Source organism: Brachyistius frenatus, unplaced genomic scaffold (genome assembly GCF_029030835.1).
Source record: "Brachyistius frenatus isolate BFR_SWC_R1_liver_20210118 unplaced genomic scaffold, ASM2903083v1 Contig_52, whole genome shotgun sequence".
In the NCBI taxonomy this organism is placed as follows: domain Eukaryota; kingdom Metazoa; phylum Chordata; class Actinopteri; family Embiotocidae; genus Brachyistius; species Brachyistius frenatus.
In genome coordinates, this window is record NW_027210651.1 from 1345035 (window position 1) to 1364491 (window position 19457).

Consider the following 19457-nt stretch of genomic DNA (forward strand, 5'->3'; position numbering starts at 1 on the left):
ATTCTGACTTTGTTTTTCTTGCATGTATCTATATAGCCACATTTTTTTTTCCAGCTTTTTCTCAGTCATTCATTCATGTAGTGGACAGACTAAACGTGCGTATCAGTCCTGCAGCAAATACTGTACAACCTAGTTTTGTTGACTGAAATGGGTGGAGCTTAACTCCAACCTTAATCATCATTTTCCTTAAGCATCAGCAGAGTTCAGTGGAAGGTTAAGAGGCAGACTGGGAGGAAATGTGGTGTCTAGGAGCAGCAATATCGGGTAAAAGCTTTTGTCTCATTCAGGCAAGGGGGATGGGGAGATTGGGGGGGGAGGAGGGGGTTTGGAGCCAGAGTCGGTTTAGAAAGGAGTACCTATCGAAATGAATGCTTGCAAGTGTCTGTTTTCATGTGATATGCAATAAAACGATGGCACAATTAAAATGCCAGGTTAATATTTTTCATTTCTGTACATTCAGAAGAAATGAGATGGAATTCAAACCTTTTTCTAGGGCTGAATACTCAAAGTTCTGTGTGTCCAGATTTAGCATCAGTCAACTAAAATAAAGTACATTCAACTTGTGAAATAAATTTTTTAACCGTGTCCTCCAAAGTAAACGCCGATTATCTTGATTTGGAGTGCTGCCGATGTGAATACTTTGCGCCTTTGCATGACTGGATCTGTTTTACAATCTTATGATGTAATCCCATGGATTCACTCACTTTTCTTTTTTACATGGCTAGCGGTTCGAAGCCTACAAAAACAGATGATAGGGATTTTAAAAATGGGAGTCCTTACCACAGACACACGAGTTGACTTTGTTCACGGTTAAATGTAAGGTACATATTTTCATTCCCGGGTAATTGTGGCGTTTTTAGGGCTCGGTGCTCTCGACAGACAGGAAACGCTCCGTCCTATTTTAGATTTATAGTTCTTGTGTCTAGTTTCACAGAGGCTAGACTTCTCCCTCTGTGTATGTGAATGCTACCACTGCGGAAAAAAAGATTGAAGCTCAATAGAATCCTGTTTAATTACCCATTTTGGTGATCAAACTTGTTCATGTTAGCATGTCAGTACGTTAATCATCTACATTTGCTGATTTCTGTTCATGAATTATCATAAAAATGACTTTGTTTTGTTTCAGTTGTTCAAAATTATGTCGAAACAATCAGCAAATTCATTGTTAACTGACTTTAATAATGGCGTCATCTTTGCTGGTCTTTTTTACATCATTTTGAGTTCAATACCTTTTGTGAAAAGCGTTTTCCCCCTTTTTTTGTTTTAACATGCAGTTATTATTTTCATCACAGACCTGAAACATGAGCAGAAAGTGCATTTCAAACTTTGTCAAACATTTGTGGAGCAGGAGGAAGAGATGGAAGGACCACCGAGTGCCAGTGTGTCACGGTGTTGACAGTCTGACCCTAGAGGTGCATTCACAGTTCACAGTCCCGTTGAGTGTCAAAGGAAACCCACCTGGTTGCGTTCCTGATGTGCGTCACTGTGCTGCACTCCAAGAGAACAGTCTCTGAACATTTTGACCCCCTCCCACCTCGTATTAAGACATGCCATTGTTCAACACAGAGCCGCCTCTCATGCAGACTCCACTTTTCTGCAGGATGGAGTCGTCGTGTCTGGATCTGGCTCTGGAAGGAGAGCGGCTCTGTAAGGCTGGCGACTATCGCGCCGGTGTATCCTTCTTTGAGTCTGCCATCCAGGTTGGAACAGAGGACCTCCAAATCCTCAGCGCCATCTACAGCCAGCTAGGAAATGCCTACTTTCACCTTCAAGATTATAATAAAGCCTTGGAGTACCATCGCCATGACCTCACACTTACCAGGTAACGGTTTTCACATCAATAATAGTAATTTGTTCCAAAAAACGATTTCATTCTTTTTAACATTTTTCCGCCGTGAACATTTAGTGTTTCACTTGCTGGTGGGATTTTCGACCTGCGTCATGCACACAAGCGTAGTCTAAGGCTAAAACTTTTTAATGACTATTTCCCCCTCCATGATTAAATTGCTCAACTGGACTCCAGTGTAATATTTAAATTACTTTCTAGCCTCTTGTGTTTTCATGCTAATACACTCCAGGAATCCACTGATATTCCAGTCTAATTATTTCTTAATGTTTTCTTCTTTTTTTTTTTCTTCCCCCCATTACAACCCCAGAACGATTGGAGACGAACTCGGTGAGGCCAAAGCTAGTGGTAACCTTGGGAACACACTAAAACTCTTAGGGCGGTATGATGAAGCGGTGGTTTGCTGCCAAAGGCATTTGGATATCACAAGAGCCATATATGATAAGGTAGGTCATATTTCGGTAATATTTTAGAATTACGACAACGATTATTTTCGTGCGCGTAAAACACGCTTTCAGTCCTTTTATTTTAGTAAACTGAGAAAGATCTATTGCCACTAAAAGCGCTTTTACTTTGATTAGAATAAATGGATCTAAATTTGTTTTCAACCATACCACATAACACGACGTGCAGCCACAGAACCGTTTGGTTATGTATTGCGACTGCATTAAAACGCCGTACCAACATTGAGAATAGTTTGCCATCCTGCATGCAAACAAGAACGTCTGGTGTCAGTGTATTTTTAAGTATATAATTACAGCACTGGTCACTCTGGTTTCCGTCTGTCAAAATCTGGTGTGCGTGTTGTAGGTTGGGCAGGCTCGGGCGCTGTATAATTTCGGAAACGTTTACCACGCCAAAGGCAAGAGCATCTGCTGGATTGGGATGGAGCCAGGAGAGTTTTCAGATGAGGCCAGGATAGCCCTGCGGAAAGCGGCGCAGTACTACGAGTGAGTTGCAATTTACTTCTATCAGGGATTTTGTTTTGTTTTATTGCGAAATGCCTGATGAATTATTCAGATACACCGGTGCACAATCTAGGCTACGGAGTCACTTGTCAGATCCCAATGATGACTTCACATTATCCTTGTGTGTGATGCTGAATTCCCACCTGGTCACAAGTTGTTGAAAACTGAGTGTCAGCCAGATGCTTCGCATATGAATTGTTACATTCTGTATAATGTTTTTAATAAACTGCTAAATAATTGCTATACCTTGGTTGCCAAGAGTTTTGGCAGTGGTTGATATCAGGTTCTTTTCATTCAGCGTCAAGATAAAATTGTGACTAAATGTTCCTACAGTTTACTGACTAGCATGTAACAATGGAATTATTATACAGTGTATAAACCGCAGAGCCCGAAGGTTCATTCTTGACCTCAAACCCTCGATGTCCAATAACTTGCTTTTTCTGGACATTTTTAATCACATCTCAGTCTTTTTTTTTTCTTTAGCAGATACTCAGGTTCCATAGAGTGGGTCATTTTAGATATCTTCAGCCACATTCAAGGGACTGTTGTATATCAAGTGCTACCTTGATCTTTCTTTAGCTATTTAATGACACTTTAGTGTTCCTGTTCTGTTGTTCATAAATAGACCCACAATGATCACAGTTTCTTACTATGATGACAACACAATAACGTCTGAGCACACTTTAACCAATGCCAAGCATAGAATGTAGTCAGTATGTATGATGTGTAGCCTGGTTAATTCATCTTATGATGGTGTTCATCATCATGTTCAGCCATTGTCAATCCACTGCAGAACGAAGGCCTCAGCATAGAGTTTCCACAACTTTCTGTCCCTTGCGAAATTATACCAGTTGGCAGTGCCCCAGTAGTGCTGGATTTCATCTCTCCATCTCTTCCGCTGTCTTCCTCTATTTCGTTTGCCTTCTATTGGTGTCCATACAGTGATTTCTGTGCTCCATCTTCCATCCGTCCGCCTGCCCGGATGACCTGCCCAAGTCCACTTTCTGTTTTTTGATGGTTTCCATGATGTCTTGCACATTAGTTTGTTCCCTTATCCACCTATTTGTTTTTCTATCTTTGTATGTGATATTTAGTATGCTGTGTTCCATTTTGTGTTGAGCTGAGGAGAGTTTCTTTTCCATTTTAGTTGTCAGTGTCCATGTTTCTGAAGCATATGGTCATGACCTTTCCAGTCTGTTGGTGATAATCTTTGTGAAAAGTTTATAGACGTTGGAAAGTAAACTGATGGGCCTATAATTTTTCAAGTCTTTCTTATCCCCTTTTTTTGTGTAGAATTATCATGTTGGCTTTCTTCCACCCTTGCGGTACTTTCTCTTGTTGTATACATGCGGAGAATAATTTTGCAAACTATATCTCCACCTTCTTTGAGTGTGTCCATTATTATATTGTCTGAGCCTGGTGCTTTCCCCCTTTTCAAATGTTTGATGGCATGCTTAACTTTCCAGTCAGTCACAGATGACAGACCCTCTTGTAGTGTTCACGTTAAAATACATGTAGCACAATATTTGTGCATTAACATCTCTTTGCTGCTCCCCTTTTCTTTCTAAGAGCAAACCTGACCCTGGTGAACGAGTTAGGTGATCGGGCAGCCCAGGGTCGTACCTACGGGAACCTTGGTAACACTTACTATCTGGTGGGGGAATTTGAAACTGCTGTAGCTGCACATGAAAAGGTAGGTAGCAAACTACTGGCAGTAAACGGTACTTCCTGTGCTCGAGTCTTTATTCCCAAAAATGTTCATTATTCTCATGTCATGACCGTGAAGAATTTACTTCCCATTACCTGAAAATGTTTCCTGGTATTCCTGATTTTAATTTCAGTGATGTTCACACCACTGTTTGTCCCTTTTGGCAGCGGCTTCTCATCGCTAAAGAGTTTGGGGATAGGTCCGCTGAGAGAAGGGCCCACTGCAACCTTGGCAATGCACACATATTCCTCAGCCAGTTTGAGGTGGCGGCTGAACATTACAAGTGAGTAAATCTGAGGCTCGTGGCCAAACTCACCTCCTGATCCAGTATTGACTTCTGTGATAGCCATATTTTGACACAAAACTAATGTGTGTAAGTGGTCATTTTGTTTATTTTATTGCAGTTCAAACATTGATAACTGATACTACGGTGCTTTTTCTGTCTTCTTGCGTGTACCAGAAAAGCTGGAATAACATGAAGGAAAACATTCAATTATTCTTATGAATATACAACCATAAATCAGTTGGAGAACAGAAATCCAAATAAACTTAATTGATTGACACTGGAAAAAATTATTATTATTACACCACCAGGTAAGGAGTTTTTTTTTTTTTGGGCAACATTTAAAGTCCCCCTATTTAAAGTGTTTTAGCAGAATACAAACATTGTCGACTCCTCCAATGAAAATAACCTTTGTAACATGTCCATGTTTTTTTTTGTTTTTTTTTGTATAAATGCATATTCATAGCTCTGCATATACTCAATGAAGGAAAAGGTTTTGAGTCACATCAAAGGCACTTTAATGCATTAGGGGAATATTCATTTTAATGAACAAAGTTTAGATTTTAGGGGTTATTCAATGCCAGTATAGAAACTTACAAAAAAAAAAAGGCTTATAACTCACTATAATGTTCGTGTAAGCTGAAGTCTGTCACATCCGTAATAAAACACGGTGACTGTGTGAAGTATTTCTTCAGTGTTGCTCACAACAATACAATCACAGATATGAATAATTCTCCACAAAGATATTGTTATTTTATCATTGTGCAATGATAAAATAATGTACAATGTTTTACCCTGATTCTTGTATTTTCTTGATACAAAAAACTTCAGGAAAAAGAGAACAAAGACAGAAAAGAAAAGAGCAGATAGCTATCATTGTTCTACACCCACCCTCTGCATTCTTTGACCTTCTTCCTCCCCTTCTCTTTTGCCCTCAGGAGGACTCTGCAGCTGGCCAGACTTTTGAAGGACAGAGCAGTGGAGGCTCAGGCTTGTTACAGTTTAGGCAACACCTACACACTACTGCAGGACTATGAGAGAGCCATTGATTATCACCTCAAACATCTGGTCATCGCTCAGGACCTCAACGACCGGTACACCATACAAGCCCTTTGTTGCCGGCTTTCCTGCCAAACTGTCTTTGAAGTTTGATGAGCATGTTTAACTGTTTTAAGTGTGTGTGTGGCCCCAGAACAAGTCATTTGCTCAAATTTAGTGGCGTTACCACTGACGCCTATCAAATGCTAAACGGCAGACAAAGTCACAAGGAAGCATCATTTACAGGATTTAATGTCATGCACACAAAGAAGACAACACAAACTACCATAGTGTTGTCTTTTAAAAAGGCAATAGCAATCGGAACGATGTGCAAAGGGAAATGTAGGTTTCGAAAAAAAGTCTCCTGTTGGGCAGAAAAACAGGTCTAAGCACAACAATCATAACAATACAAGGCACTTTCTCAAGAAGGTGCAAGTAGTCATGAGCTTTTGCAGATAAAATCAGTGGTTTTAAGCTTCTCCACTATATCTCCCCTATCATATTTCTAGTAACAATGCAGTGCTGTAATTCATAGTGTGGGAGTACCTGTCTTTTTTTATAGTCTTGAGAAAAGGCATATATAAGGTATGAAATAGGACTGTACTGAAAGTTTTCTCCCTGATTCTTCTCAAAATTATGTCTATATCCTCATTAAATTAATCTTTTTATAAAAACTACAGGTATTCTCACACAAAATGACATGATAATCTTTGTACCATTGCTCTGTTAAATGTCTACAGATGTGATTGTAGGACTGTGGAAAAACATGGAATTGTTGAATAGCAGCTGTTGTGAAATGAGTGTAAACTCGTGTTGAGATCAGGTCGTCGTGATTGTACTGTTTGACGAATGCCCTTCTCAATCTTGCATAATCTCAGTTCAAGTTGCTCAGCCTGTTTCCTTTTGTGCCTCACTGCAGAGTCGGTGAAGGAAGAGCGTACTGGAGTCTAGGAAATGCCCACACTGCCCTGGGGAATCATGAGCAAGCCATGTTCTTCGCTGAGAAACATCTGGAAATTGCCAAAGAGGTGACTGTTAACAGCTCACCTCCTCCCTCGGAGTCCAGTCAGAAGCTTTCATCGAGCCACACTCCCATCTGCTGGTCGTATAGGGAACAGCAGGGAATAATACTCAGTTTATTTGTATGCAGCATTTCTATGCACAACCGGTCATTTGAGTGCTGCATAGACTGTTTGAATTAACCCATATAGTAGTGTGCTGTGTCTTTGTCTTGGAGTCATGTGCAAGCATTTTCATTTTTCAGGTTGCCACTAGAAGGCTGTTTTCACAATCGTGCTGAAAGTATGCAGATTCATAGAACCTGGAATTTTTAATGAGAGAAAAGAAAGATATAATTTTAAGAAGGTTAAGAAAATAGTTCAACTTTATATGTGAAAAAAAACATAGGAGACATAGACATGTAGATGTCTTGTCTATACATGTCTGGAGGTGATCTTTTAACTTTGACGTTGTCAATGGTGCAGACTGGAGATAAGAGTGGCGAGTTGACAGCCAGGATGAACTTGTCAGACCTACGGCTGGTTGTGGGCCTGAAGTCCAACTCCAACATCAATCCCAACATCTTCCGCAACACCAACACCAACAGCTCTGCTCTGCCAATAAGCTTTCAGTGTTACTCCAGCCTACCCGGTAAATGTACAGAACATTGTTATTTCATGGCACTGACAAATCAATTGTTACACTTCTGGGTCGGTGCGATTGTATTTTTAGCAGTAAACTCAGATCAATTTTCAGTATCCATAAAAGTCTGCTTTTTGTTTTGATGCTTTTTCAGTCATTGCTGTGCTGTGTTGGACTGTTGAATTTTGTATCTTTGTTTCAGGGGTCAAGTCTTCATCAAGAAGGAGAGGTAGTGCAGAGAACCTGGAAGGGAGTCCAAGTCCTGACCGAAAGCAAACTGCACCTCTTGCAGCACATCCAGTACGTACAAAATGACTTGCAACGGGAAGTAGACCGTGTCTATTTTTAGTCTTGAATCAATTGCAAGCCAGTGGAAGTTGCTCAGTCTGATTTCAAAACTAGCCAAACAAGCAAAATAATTTTAACTTTTAGTTTTCTTACTAATACCCCAAATTAACCCAGTGTGTATTTGAAAGAAAAGTCTAGTTTATAACGTACAAAACTGTGTCCAAGTTCTACATTGCATTTAAAATGAAATGCATTACAAAGGATACTGATCAGTACAGGGTTGTTGTTTTTTGGGGACAAACTGCTTTTCTGAGTGAAAGTACTTGAAAGTGACAAATGATTGATGCTCATTCAAATTGATGCATATGAAATTGTAGCTGCAGAGCAGCTGCTTTAATTTTAATGCCACGGCTTTAGGAGTATATTGGCCCATGGTAGCAGTAATTTTCACATACATTTACAATTTAAAGTGTATTTTTACATGACAAAAAAAACAAAACAAAAAAAACATCCTTCAACCTCACCAGCCTGTTCACCCACTGTAAAATATTAAGCCCTTCAACACAAATCGGTCATCTGTATTTAAAATCCTCAATCTGTATGTACAGGACTGGGAGAAGGATGCATTCCCTGGGTCCTCAAAGACCAGCTCAATCAAGGCTTCCACTAAGCTTTTCCTCTTCCACCGGCTGAAGAGCAAGAAGCAGAAGAACAACAAATCTCCTAATAAAGACCAGCAGGAGAACTGCACGGAGCACGCAGCTCCTGAGCTCAACGCGTCGGTGTCTTCTAAGGTATTTGTAAGTTGCCGTAACGACACATAACCCGCTCAGAACATCTCTGAAAGCCTCACTTAGCTTTACGGGCGGGAGGAAGTCATGTGGTGTGCGTAGAGGCGTCGTTTCTGACTCGTCTTCCAAGACAACGTTAAAGGAAGTTCAGTCAACTTCAAAACGACGGTAATTTGTAACAAATGAAAACATTTATTTTTAAGCCATCGCATTACAAACTGCGTAGTTACATCGGATGCTTTTTGTCCTCTCAGCGCTGACGCACTGTAACTTATACCGAGCTTAAATTCCTATGCTCATCATTGCATAGTTCTAACAATCTTACAATGTGTAACATGTTCTCTTATAGTGACAAAAAGAAGTAGCCCTGATTTAAATAAAGGGGTTGAAAAGAGGAAAAACAAATATAGTGACGAAAACATGCACAATTAACAGCTCATTCTTTTAACAAACTTTGCTGCTAAGTTCAGCGATCTTTTTCCCTTCAAACAGCAGTCAGTTTTAATTGTAAAATGTACATTTCATTGACAGCAGAGTACAGATGCCTCACCATCTGCAAACATCTACAGCACTCTCTGCCAGCTAAATCTGTTTAATCTAATTAAAACACGACTGCAACAAACATTTGTTAATTATTAAATATTTTCACATTTATATTTCCGTTAATTGATCCATTAAATGTCAGAAAATGTATAAAAAAACAGCCTTCACATTTTAGTTTTTAAAATGCTTTGTTAATTGGCAAATTAGCTAATTGTTTTAGCTCTCAACTTGCAATCACCTCTGTAAAAGGTGAAGGTATTGCTGCGTGTCCTGTGTTGTTTGTGTTTTAGTCGTTCTAATTACCTCAATATTTTTTTGTTTTTAACACGATAGCCGGGACCACCGGACACCATCGGTGAGGATGGCTTTTTCGACCTCCTGTCTCGTTTCCAGGGCAGCAGGATGGACGACCAAAGGTGTACATTGGATGGCCAGAGCCATCTCCCTGCCCTTCCCCCTCCCCCCTCCACCACCCTACCTGTAGCTGAAAGGAAATGTGAGTCAGCCCCGTGTTTTAATCCGTGTTCACACCATTTTCTAACTTCTAACTGCTTCAATACAAGTGAAATCATGAAAAAGAATTTGGACCTAATGACGGTCTTTCTCTCATTTAGCTGCAAATTCTTTCATCAATGACGAGCCAATTACTCATCATACTGTATTGAAAATCCGTTTGAATATTCAGTTTCCATTGGAGAGAGGGCAGTGCCACGCCCGCCCTGTATGGTGTGAATGTAACTTGTTTCCACGTTTGTCCTTTTCGTGTTAAATGTTGTGTTAATCTTCAGTCTTGTGCCAGAAAGGACTTAAAGTGATACTCCACCCAAAATCTACAATTTGTGGTTTGAACCTTCAGTGAGCACAGTGGCATTTATGAATCTTTTTGTTGCTGCAGATTTATTACATTGTGCTCCTCTGCGACGGCCATGAAGCCAAACTCATCACAGCTTTCATAATCCATTAAGGACAATATATTTTCCAGCCAACTTTTAAGTCTATAGGGACTATTTCATGTCACCTGTAGGTGGAGTGTTGCATTAAATTTGGTCGAATAACCAACTGCAAACCGAGAACATCTTATTCATCCTCATCATACCTTCAACCTAATCAAAATTAAATATTGTATGCAGCGTTATCCACCATCCTCCGTTTGTTACTCACCAGCAGATAATAATGATCTGTTTCTAGCTATTTTGGAGTGCGAAACACCATCACAGGATCCCGGTCATTTCCTGGAGCTGCTGGCCAGCTCCCAGGCCCGTCGTCTGGACGACCAACGAGTCAGCCTCAGCCATTTTCCTGGGTTGCGTCTCAGTGCCTCCAACCCGCCTCGTCCACCGTCAAACTCCAGCACAGAGCAAAATACATCACAAGGTGAAGAAATACGAAGCACGGCCCATTTTGTTGTCACGCCCCTCAGTATCACTGCTCACATTTTGACAAATGCTCGACTTTCTCCTCAGCCCTCAACTCGAACCCGGAGGCCCCTCACACACCCTCCCTGTACGATCAGCTTGAGGCAAGCGCTGAGCAGCCCGAGGGGGACGACGTCTTCTTCGACATGCTCGTAAAGTGCCAGGTAAGTAAAAGAAATCCACATATTACATGCTGCCCAAGACATTACGATTAATATAGACCCTTTCAGAGGCCGTAACAAATAATGTTTTCAAAGTTGCAGATAACACTTAGATACTGGTTTCATCCTAAGGGTCCATTAATTCAGTTTCCTGTAAAGAAATTATACGTTTTTAAATTATGGGAAAACATAATTAGATTGACTTATTAATCATTTAAACCCAATTCAATAATTATTCATTACAGATTTACGTAAGTCTCCAAGTAGGTTGAATTGTATGCTTCTCTGTGGACAGATTTTTGCTGCTTCTTTTTTTTTCCATCACAAGTATACCAACTGGATTAGTCTCCTTTCATTAGCACCACAGTACACCGTTCGTTCCAGTAAAGATCTTTTGTAAAAGTGTTTTAATAATTCCAGACCTATAAAATGAAGCCTAATCTACATTCTTTTCCACCACTTTTTTGAAAGCCGTAGATACTTTTCTTTAGTGATCAATTTCCCTCATTTAAATATTTTTCTGTTCAAACATTGAGAAGTATTTTACGGCAAAATATACAGTTCTGACAGAGTTTAATTCAAAAGGCTATTTAATTTTAGAGGCACTGGAAGTAACTATCTTGGTGCACCTGAGCACGAAAGTTCTTTTCTTTTGGTGTGTTTTGACTTAAAGTCACTGAAAGGAAAAATTTTTTTAATTAAACTCTAGCACACTATGACAAAAACAGTCAACCAGCCCCAGATAATATAATGATACTATTTCACATGAACGCTTTGTGAAATTTATACAAATGAAATAGTTTCTGATGACAGAATAAACTGACGTACATTGTACCAAAAAAAAAAAAACATAATCAAAACAGACATCTTCAACGTTACACAAAGTACAAGTTGCACACTTCATTTGATTGTCTTGAGAATGTTTTGTTGTTACACAACTTTATCACAATAAAATCTGTACAGTGCTTAAATTTTCAACGATCCAGAGAGATCAAATGCTTTCTCCATTCATCCTTGAGTCCATAAAATGGTGGCATCTCGCATCACACTTTCCTAAAGCTTAGGTTGATATTTTCAGAATGTTTTGTCCAAACCTCCAGAAGATGTTGCGTTTATAGTGATAGAAGACAGTCGCAGTTCAAATGCTAAAACCAGGGAATTGAATTGATAAATTACATAATAGATTATTGAGAAAGTAGCCCGTTCATTCTCCATCCGTCACCTTATAATTTAGAGCCCTACAGTGATCTATCAGCCGATACAACTGTGCTGTCTCCGTTTCAGGGCTCCCGTCTGAACGACCAGAGGTGTGCTGCTCCTGCTTCTACAACGAAGGGACCAACTATTCCAGATGAGGATTTCTTCAGTCTCATCCTGCGTTCCCAATCCAACAGGATGGAGGAGCAGCGGGTCCCACCTCCTTCTGGCGTCACCGAATCCAAACCAGGCTGACCTCACGGAGCGATTTGTCGTTTTATCTCAGGTCATCAAATGAAGTTCTCTTTTTCTTTTTTTTTTCCATTTGAAAAAAAATCTGAAGTTTGTTTTTTGCAACCTGCGATACTCTCGATTCCTGCCTTTTTGGACTACAGACTATAAGGGATGCTACATGGAATCAGAGTCTCAAATTATACTAAACTGGCAATGTGATTGTCAAATCATGGGCAGTTTAGAATTTTAAGACTTGTTTTTAGATAGTTGAAGGCGTTTTTTTTTTTTTTTTAATTTTTTTTTGGCTCGTCGGCTTTTTTGTGACGCCACCAGTTGACTGCTTTTATCAGAGACCTGTATACCAGTGACGTCTGCCCAATCTGGAGGCTTGCATCAAGTCGCTCATATAAACTAGGGCGTTATTATTCGTGTTGGGCTAAAAAAAAAAATCATACTATTGTTCTCAAACATCTAAAACTAACAGATTTCTGCTTTTTGATGATGGACAAGAGACATTTTATGAACCTAAACGTTCTGCAATTAAACAAACTGAAGAGTGCATGGCCTGTTCTGCCGATTTACAACTTCATTAAGTCTTTAAGGGTGGTACACTCTTGATCTCAGACCTCTCCAGCAGGATCAAAGGCAAATTTCCTCTGAGGAAATAAAAGGCCACATTCACTGCTACACTGCTGGAGCTATTTATAATATCTGCCTGCAGATATTTCCTTTTGAAGACTTAAAGACTGTCCATTTTAAAGTGTTAAAGGTTGTCTTATTACCATGAACTGAAATGGGATTTTTCTGCATTGTAACAATTTACTGAAGAAAAATTAAGTGTGTGAAAAAAATATTTCGGCTTTTATACTGATACTTTCTCCTGTGGATGGAGAAATAAAATTCAATCTACGTTTCAGCTTGTTAATGGAACTCTTGATTCACTATTTGACGTGCGATAGTGGGGTTTTCACACGTGACATGCTTTCGAAAAACAGACCTTTAAAATTCGTATCGTAATATTTGCCATTGACGGTATCAACATAAATAGGTGTATTTACAAAGTATTTTCCAAAATCAGTCCATCAGACTTCGGTGTCTTCATTCGTCAGCTCTAACCTTTACGAAAACATTTCTTCACACGGGCAAGCTTGGGGTCTACTGTTAAAGGGGGAAATAGGCTATCGAGACCCTCCAACCTACTTCCATTGAACACAACAGTATAAAGTGCACATTCATTATTAGGTCACAGTTTATACAGTACTGCCTTTCAATGCCTCCATATTAAAAACCTGCTATGCCTCTGAAGTCAGGCTCTCTTGATGCTGTCTGCATCTGAAATGAGAAAAATAGCTCAGCTTAGATTCTATTAGTCGTTTTAACTCGCACTTTGACAGTGCGCTTGCATCGGCACTTTAATTAGTCCAAATAAAGGGCATCAAAAATGGGTGCTGTGAAAATGCAATTGTCAAGATGGAGTAGAAATGTGTTCATACCTGTTGATGCAGCAGGTAACGAAGCAGGTGTTTTTCTTGTCAAGTCTGTACACCCCAGAGTTGGGCAGATCGTTGCACTCCGACAGGAATCTTTGGAGCTCCGTAGTCGGGGCTCCACTCTGCTGCTGTTGCTAAAGGGTGCAAATCAGAGGGGGACATCGGTTTATACAAAGGCATCAAGAGTTTTAGAGAGTGTTTAATGCAGCATGGTGGGTTAACATCACCTTGACGGTGTCATAGGTGTCAGTGATGATTGTGATGAAAAGGCTGAGGATCATGTAGATGAAGAGCGAGACAAACGAATAGAGGTAGACTCTGCTGAAAATCCACACCAGGCTGCTCTTCTGTGTCATGTTCTTAAAGGTGGGAAACATGTCGTCTCCGTTGATCAGCGAGAACAGACACTCCGACACGGTGTTCAAGGTCCGGAACTAAAAGTCACAGAGCACCAGGTTAGTTCACTTTGATGCCTTTTCATTTTTATTCACAGAACTCCGTTAAAGTTGAAATTAAATGTCTGGCTTCTGTTAAATCTTGCAAACTTCTCGTTGTGTCATGTCAATGCTCGTTACCTTCTCATGATACGGGCCAAGGACGATCCAGCCACAAAAACAGTAGCCCAGGTAAATAATTCCAGCGCAGCAGATGAATCGGATAACGTTTGGGAAAGCAGCCCTGAGTGTCAGGATGAGAATCTGTAAATAAACAAAGAACACGGGTCTGAATAATGTCCGCAGAAGGCGTGTATCTGCACAATAACCACCAAACGCGTTTCCTTTTTGAGAATGCTCCTGTAGTTTGGTGCAATCATGATCATTTTCCTCAGCATGTGGTGCCAAATAACAGCCCTCTTCAATGCATCTCTGACAATTAGTGTAGAAACTATTTTGTGGTCCTATAGAAGCCTGTTTTCAAGTTCATCTACTGACGAAGGAAAGTTTGTCTGTGCTCACTAAATTGTAATTTCACACGGGTACGAAGGGATATCATATCGTAACAGACTAGAATTAAATTATAGTCAAAGAAGCAGCTTTATAGAAGTGTGATGTAGAAACTTGAGGCCTCCGGTACATTTGCATGTTGAATCGACTTCTCGGTGAAGTTTGCCACAAGAAATTCTTAAACTTATTGAACTGAATGTGGCACTCGCAAAAGCATTTTCCTGTATTCAATTAATAAAATCTGGTCTTACATTATATTTCCTGAAGTAGCCCATGTAGCGGATGACTCCAATCCAGACTAACATGGTACCTGTGCCGAGGAAGATGCTGCACACGTCATAGCTTGTGAGCACCTAAAAGAAAATGTTACTGATGAACTCAAGATGAACTCGGCAAAAACTGATAGTATTCAAAGGCACTTCAATTTATATAATGAACTGACTGGAGCATTAATCAACCTCCAGAGGTCGACTCCTCATTACCTTCGCCTGGATATCTATCTTCAAAATGGAGCCAATGATGGTCAATGTGTCGCTGACAAAGATCAGGATGTACCAACCGCTCACAAACTCCAGCTTCTCCAACCACGGCACCTCTTTTCCGTGTATCCTGCAGTAGCGAGTGTACTCCTGTTTAAAACATTAAAAAAAAGCAGGTGTTATTATAAATGTCCTCAAGTAAGTCATCAGTCTTGTTTTATTTTCTGTTAATTGTTTTTAAAAATCTCAAAGATCTCCAATTTGTTCTTTGGCGGCACTTCTGGCAAAAAGTGGTAATTACAGCTGTGCTTTTGAACTTCACTTCCCAGAGATCCAAACAGTGTTTCCTATGACTTTTTTTTTTTTTTTTCTGGATTTATGGCTGTTCTTCAGTAATCAATGATCTACCTTTTGTATGTTTAGCCAGTCAGTTTTTACTCGCAACAGTAACAGAGAGCAGAAATAACAGGATGCCGCTTCACACAAGTGAATTGAAGAGTTCGCTCCGCCTACTCTCTCCGGCAGAACAACTACTGCGTCACAAACCTGTATTTATTCAAATTCAAATCTGGAAGATTATTACTTGTAGTTGGACATATTAAATAGGCGTAGAGAGGACAGATGGAGTACAGCGGCCAAGAAAAACAGAAGCGACCAACACAATAGCATCAACAAGAAACAAAGAAAATGCGCCAAACGTGCCCTCGGCTGCTGTTGTCCCATGAATAGTAATTATTTATTCCATTAATAAACAGATTACATTAAAAGCATCATGATGAAATGAAACTGTTAGCATGTAAATGCTTGTTGTTGAAATGTAGCAAGTTCCATCCTGAATTATTGATTTTAAGGAGGTGTAAAATGTTTCTGGCCTTGGCTTCCCACCACTATACTAGATACAAACTGATATAAACAATCATAGATTTTACTTTTTTTTTTGTAAATGTTTAAAGCTGTGAGTAAATAAACTATTGAGCTGTGTGTCTAAGATACTTCCAGGTCAGTTAATTTTACTCACAAACTGCAGCTGGATCCCGTTGATCACTGAGCGGGTGCAGAGGGTGAAGGAGGTGATGCACGTTATAATGATGAGGCAGTCAAACAGCACAGTCAGGTAACTGTTTCTGGGAGCTGAGGGAACAGAGACATTAAATTTACTCATCTGAAAAAGAGCAACATCTTCAAACTGATTTCTCAGTCAGACATGGGCTTTAAGCAACGCAGCCGATTCCTTTGTACACACCAAAAAAAAAAAAAATCAGCTCGGCAAACTTACATGCTCCAGATACTTTCCATTCTCTGCATTCATTGATTTCTACATCATTCTCCAGGTTGACTTTTATCCTGCCACTGTGCACTTGGTTGTTAAAAGTAATCTGTTAACCAGAAAGTAAAATTTCAAGTTGAGGAAAGAAAAAATACAACATCCTTAAAGCCAAACCTCAAAAGGTAAACATTCAGCTGCCAGGCCTCATGGCTAACATTTAACTATGTAAATATCAGGCGCTGTGTGCAAACAGCTTTACTTTAACTCTGATTTGTTTCTTAAAAAAAAAAGATTCTTCACTTCTCTTGCTTGTCATTTAAACTCTGTTTCTCTGTTGTATCTGTGCCGTGCTCACAGGTGCAGGACCACAAAGAAACACTGTCACAGTTATGGCAGCTATGAAGTGATCAGAAGTGTCATATCACAGCTAGCGAAAGACGAAGTCTGATGTGATCCACTTGTGTTTACTGAGCTGTGAAGAGTCAAGTGACGTACGGTAACGGCGAAGTCGTAGCAGTCTGGCAGCTCTCGATGTCTCACTGTCTGCAAATTAATGGCCTTGAGAACAAATGTGATCTTGACAGAAAGCATCCTGGAAGACAGAGCGGGTACATGAACCGACAGAGGTTTTTTAAAAGGCAGACAGCATCGAGGGAGCAATTTGATGTAGCCCTCAGTAAAAGAGTACAAGAGAATGCTGTTGACAAACCTTTTGAAATGCAATACAAAGTCTGGAAGTGCTTCACGCAGTGATGAGTTATACATCGGATAAATGTAAATGCAATCTGTAGAGAGGTCACAGCAAAGACAAAAAGGTGACAATAAAATACAATTAGTAAAATAAACCTTGTTAGAAATCTATTTCCTTATTTTTTTTTGCTAAGGAGTGATTCAATATTATTTTTCACTATTTTTAAGGTGTAAAACGATACTGAAGCGATCAAAAAAAAAAAAAAAAAAACTGAGATGCAACCAGAGTTTTAAAAGCATTATCAAGGCAAGAAATTCCCCCTGTCAACTTTTGACAAGGTTCACCTGTAAACTAAAAAAATCAGGTGACTACTTAATGAATTAGGTTAAACTGTGAGTGAATCCATATTGTGCAAAGCTGTCTTCAAGGCAAACAGTGGCTTGATATTTGATCTGCTACATAGTTTTGTTTTACATTGCAGAAAAAAGTAAATATTACATAAAATGAGTAGGTGTCCAAATATTTGACTGGCCCTGTAGGTTTAGGTGGAACTTTCAACCGTATTATCATAAATCATTACTCTAAACATAATGATGCTTACCAGTTTCCACATGGGCATCAATTTCAAAGGTCTCATTTGCAGGGTAGATGGAGCCGTTCCTGTAGAACTCCTGACACAGTGACAGCGGCGCGTACAAACCACCTCTCTTCTCATATTCGTGGTTGCCCACGGTGATGTTGTGCAGAAGTCCATACTGGAAACGGACAATTGAAAACAATTAGGTTTGTTGACACATTTACAGTATTTGGGTGAACTTTAAAAACATGTGAATGGTTGAAAAGTAACTCGCTAAAACAAGAAGCTGCAGCAGATTTAGAGAATTCTTTCATGACAGATTTATGCAGTCATAATCAACATAATTAAATGGTCGATTTAAGTGACACGAACAAAGTCCAATCCCATGACGAGATGTAGCCCGTCAGAGTTTTTGACCATATAAAAAATGCGGACTTGTAAAATTCCATCAATAATTTACAGCAACACAAAAGCAGAAGGAAAAGCTTTGCTTACCTGTTTAATAGCGTAATCGATGTGATCATAAACATCTGCCTGTCTGTAAACAGCGTATCTATCTAGGCCTCCGTCTACATAATCTTTCAAGAAGAGGTGCTTGAATGTCATCAGATTTTCCTCCTTGAACATGACAACCATCTGGTTGCTCAGCCCAAAAGACACCAACTGGGATGGAAAAAGGCATTTCTTATGAGGATGGTGAAAAACAATATAATCACAATTGTTTAGGTTATGTGCGAGATTATTACCTGGATGGTTATAATGGCAATTTTGACAATCTGCACTATGAGTTTCCATGGTTTTCGTCCTCGAGCGTGGTACTTCTCACAGGGGTTCATGAAGTAGTATTTGATCTTCCTTCTGAGGCACTCCACGTTCTCCGGATCCTCCAGCTGCTGAGGCTGGTGGTCTTCCCAGATAGGGGGGTCATTTGTCTCATACGGGTCGTACAAGTCACTGGACTCCTCCATATCCGAGATTATTTCCTGCAAATTTCACATAAAGAAAATGTCATGAACTAAAAATCAGTGAAATGTGAGGCACTTTTTTTTTTTACATGACTTTAAAACCAGGTGTGAGCTGAGTCATCCAACAAACAAACAAACAAACCAACAGGTCAGTCAGCTTCACAAATAGCGTCTCAGGTTATGGGACTATGTACAATGTAATGCAATAAATCTGGCCGGCAATATATCCGTTCTTTTTAAAGCTTAGTGTTCAGATTCTGCTGACACTTGGTCAGAGATATGATGAATATTCTACATTTTTAAGGCCATAGTGCCATGTTATTGTTGTTTATAAAATAAATCGAGGCTACTTCCATATATGACAAGTGAATAAACACACACACACACCAGGAAATACATGTTATTCTTTCATTTCCTTTGAAGAATAAGGAAAGAAACTAAATAGTTTGCATAAGATCAAGATAAAGCTCCAAAAGGCACTAGTTCTACTTTTATTGTCTGCACATGACTAAAGGTGGACTATTCAGCAACACGAAGGAAGTCAGGTGTGCCTGAACATGTTGAATAATACACAGCAGCAGAAACGTGACCGGTTACCATTGCGGCAATCTATGAAATATTCATCATTTGTCGCGTAAGAGTTAAATTTATGCACACAGAACCGGAACAACAGTGAAAAATGGATGCAATTAAACCAAACACAGGCCAACAGGTTACTTACCGATGTCCCGCAGCAAGGTAATCAATTTCTAACAGCTTCCACCTGCCGTTTGCGAAAATTACTCGGGAGTCAAAATGTCTTTGTCTTAATTAAAGTTCATAATTCAAACTGTTGTTTAGCTCCGAGAGTCAAGATTGACATGATTAAACTCAACTGAACTTCCGAAATACATGTCGTGTCTTCCCAGTGAGCTCTTCCAATTGTAGGAAC

The 19457-nt window shown here is 39.7% G+C and overlaps 2 protein-coding genes across 3 annotated transcripts; one reads left to right on the forward strand and one right to left on the reverse strand.

Annotated features, from left to right (window-relative positions):
* The first annotated feature begins 1595 nt into the window (after positions 1-1595).
* On the forward strand, positions 1596-13038 carry LOC138624505 (G-protein-signaling modulator 2-like). 2 transcript variants are annotated; one of them, XM_069704766.1, is made up of 14 exons: positions 1596-1822; positions 2157-2292; positions 2657-2796; positions 4384-4507; positions 4690-4805; positions 5744-5899; positions 6763-6871; positions 7328-7493; positions 7687-7784; positions 8381-8566; positions 9440-9602; positions 10271-10480; positions 10570-10685; positions 11967-13038. In XM_069704766.1, the coding sequence occupies exons 1-14, from the start codon at positions 1602-1604 to the stop codon at positions 12132-12134; spliced, it is 2109 nt and encodes a 702-aa protein (XP_069560867.1). In that variant the 5' UTR covers positions 1596-1601; the 3' UTR covers positions 12135-13038. The 2 variants fall into 2 exon arrangements, with proteins under 2 accessions (XP_069560867.1, XP_069560866.1); XM_069704765.1 differs by having other exon boundaries at positions 1602-1822; positions 10295-10480.
* Positions 11451-19294, reverse strand: mcoln3b (mucolipin TRP cation channel 3b). Its single transcript, XM_069704767.1, has 14 exons — positions 19248-19294; positions 18308-18544; positions 18057-18224; positions 17586-17739; positions 17003-17078; positions 16789-16885; positions 16303-16402; positions 16045-16157; positions 15030-15176; positions 14799-14900; positions 14179-14301; positions 13831-14037; positions 13607-13737; positions 11451-13445 (listed from the first exon to the last, which is right to left on the reverse strand). The coding sequence occupies exons 2-14, from the start codon at positions 18527-18529 to the stop codon at positions 13406-13408; spliced, it is 1680 nt and encodes a 559-aa protein (XP_069560868.1). The 5' UTR covers positions 18530-18544; positions 19248-19294; the 3' UTR covers positions 11451-13405.
* Positions 19295-19457: the final 163 nt, after the last annotated feature.

What these genes read in the sequence shown, in the direction of transcription:
- LOC138624505 (XM_069704766.1), top strand. Translation starts at nt 1,602, where the DNA reads ATGGAGTCGTCGTGTCTGGATCTGGCTCTGGAAGGAGAGCGGCTCTGT. An exon ending in AAAGCGGCGCAGTACTACGA is followed by an intron (nt 2,797 to 4,383) that starts GTGAGTTGCAAT and finishes TTTCTTTCTAAG; the next exon opens with AGCAAACCTGACCCTGGTGA. An exon ending in GTGGCGGCTGAACATTACAA is followed by an intron (nt 4,806 to 5,743) that starts GTGAGTAAATCT and finishes TTTTGCCCTCAG; the next exon opens with GAGGACTCTGCAGCTGGCCA.
- mcoln3b (XM_069704767.1), bottom strand. Translation starts at nt 18,529, where the DNA reads ATGGAGGAGTCCAGTGACTTGTACGACCCGTATGAGACAAATGACCCC. An exon ending in TTTGTATTGCATTTCAAAAG is followed by an intron (nt 16,886 to 17,002) that starts GTTTGTCAACAG and finishes TCTGTCTTCCAG; the next exon opens with GATGCTTTCTGTCAAGATCA. An exon ending in GTTACCTGCTGCATCAACAG is followed by an intron (nt 13,446 to 13,606) that starts GTATGAACACAT and finishes TTCTCATTTCAG; the next exon opens with ATGCAGACAGCATCAAGAGA.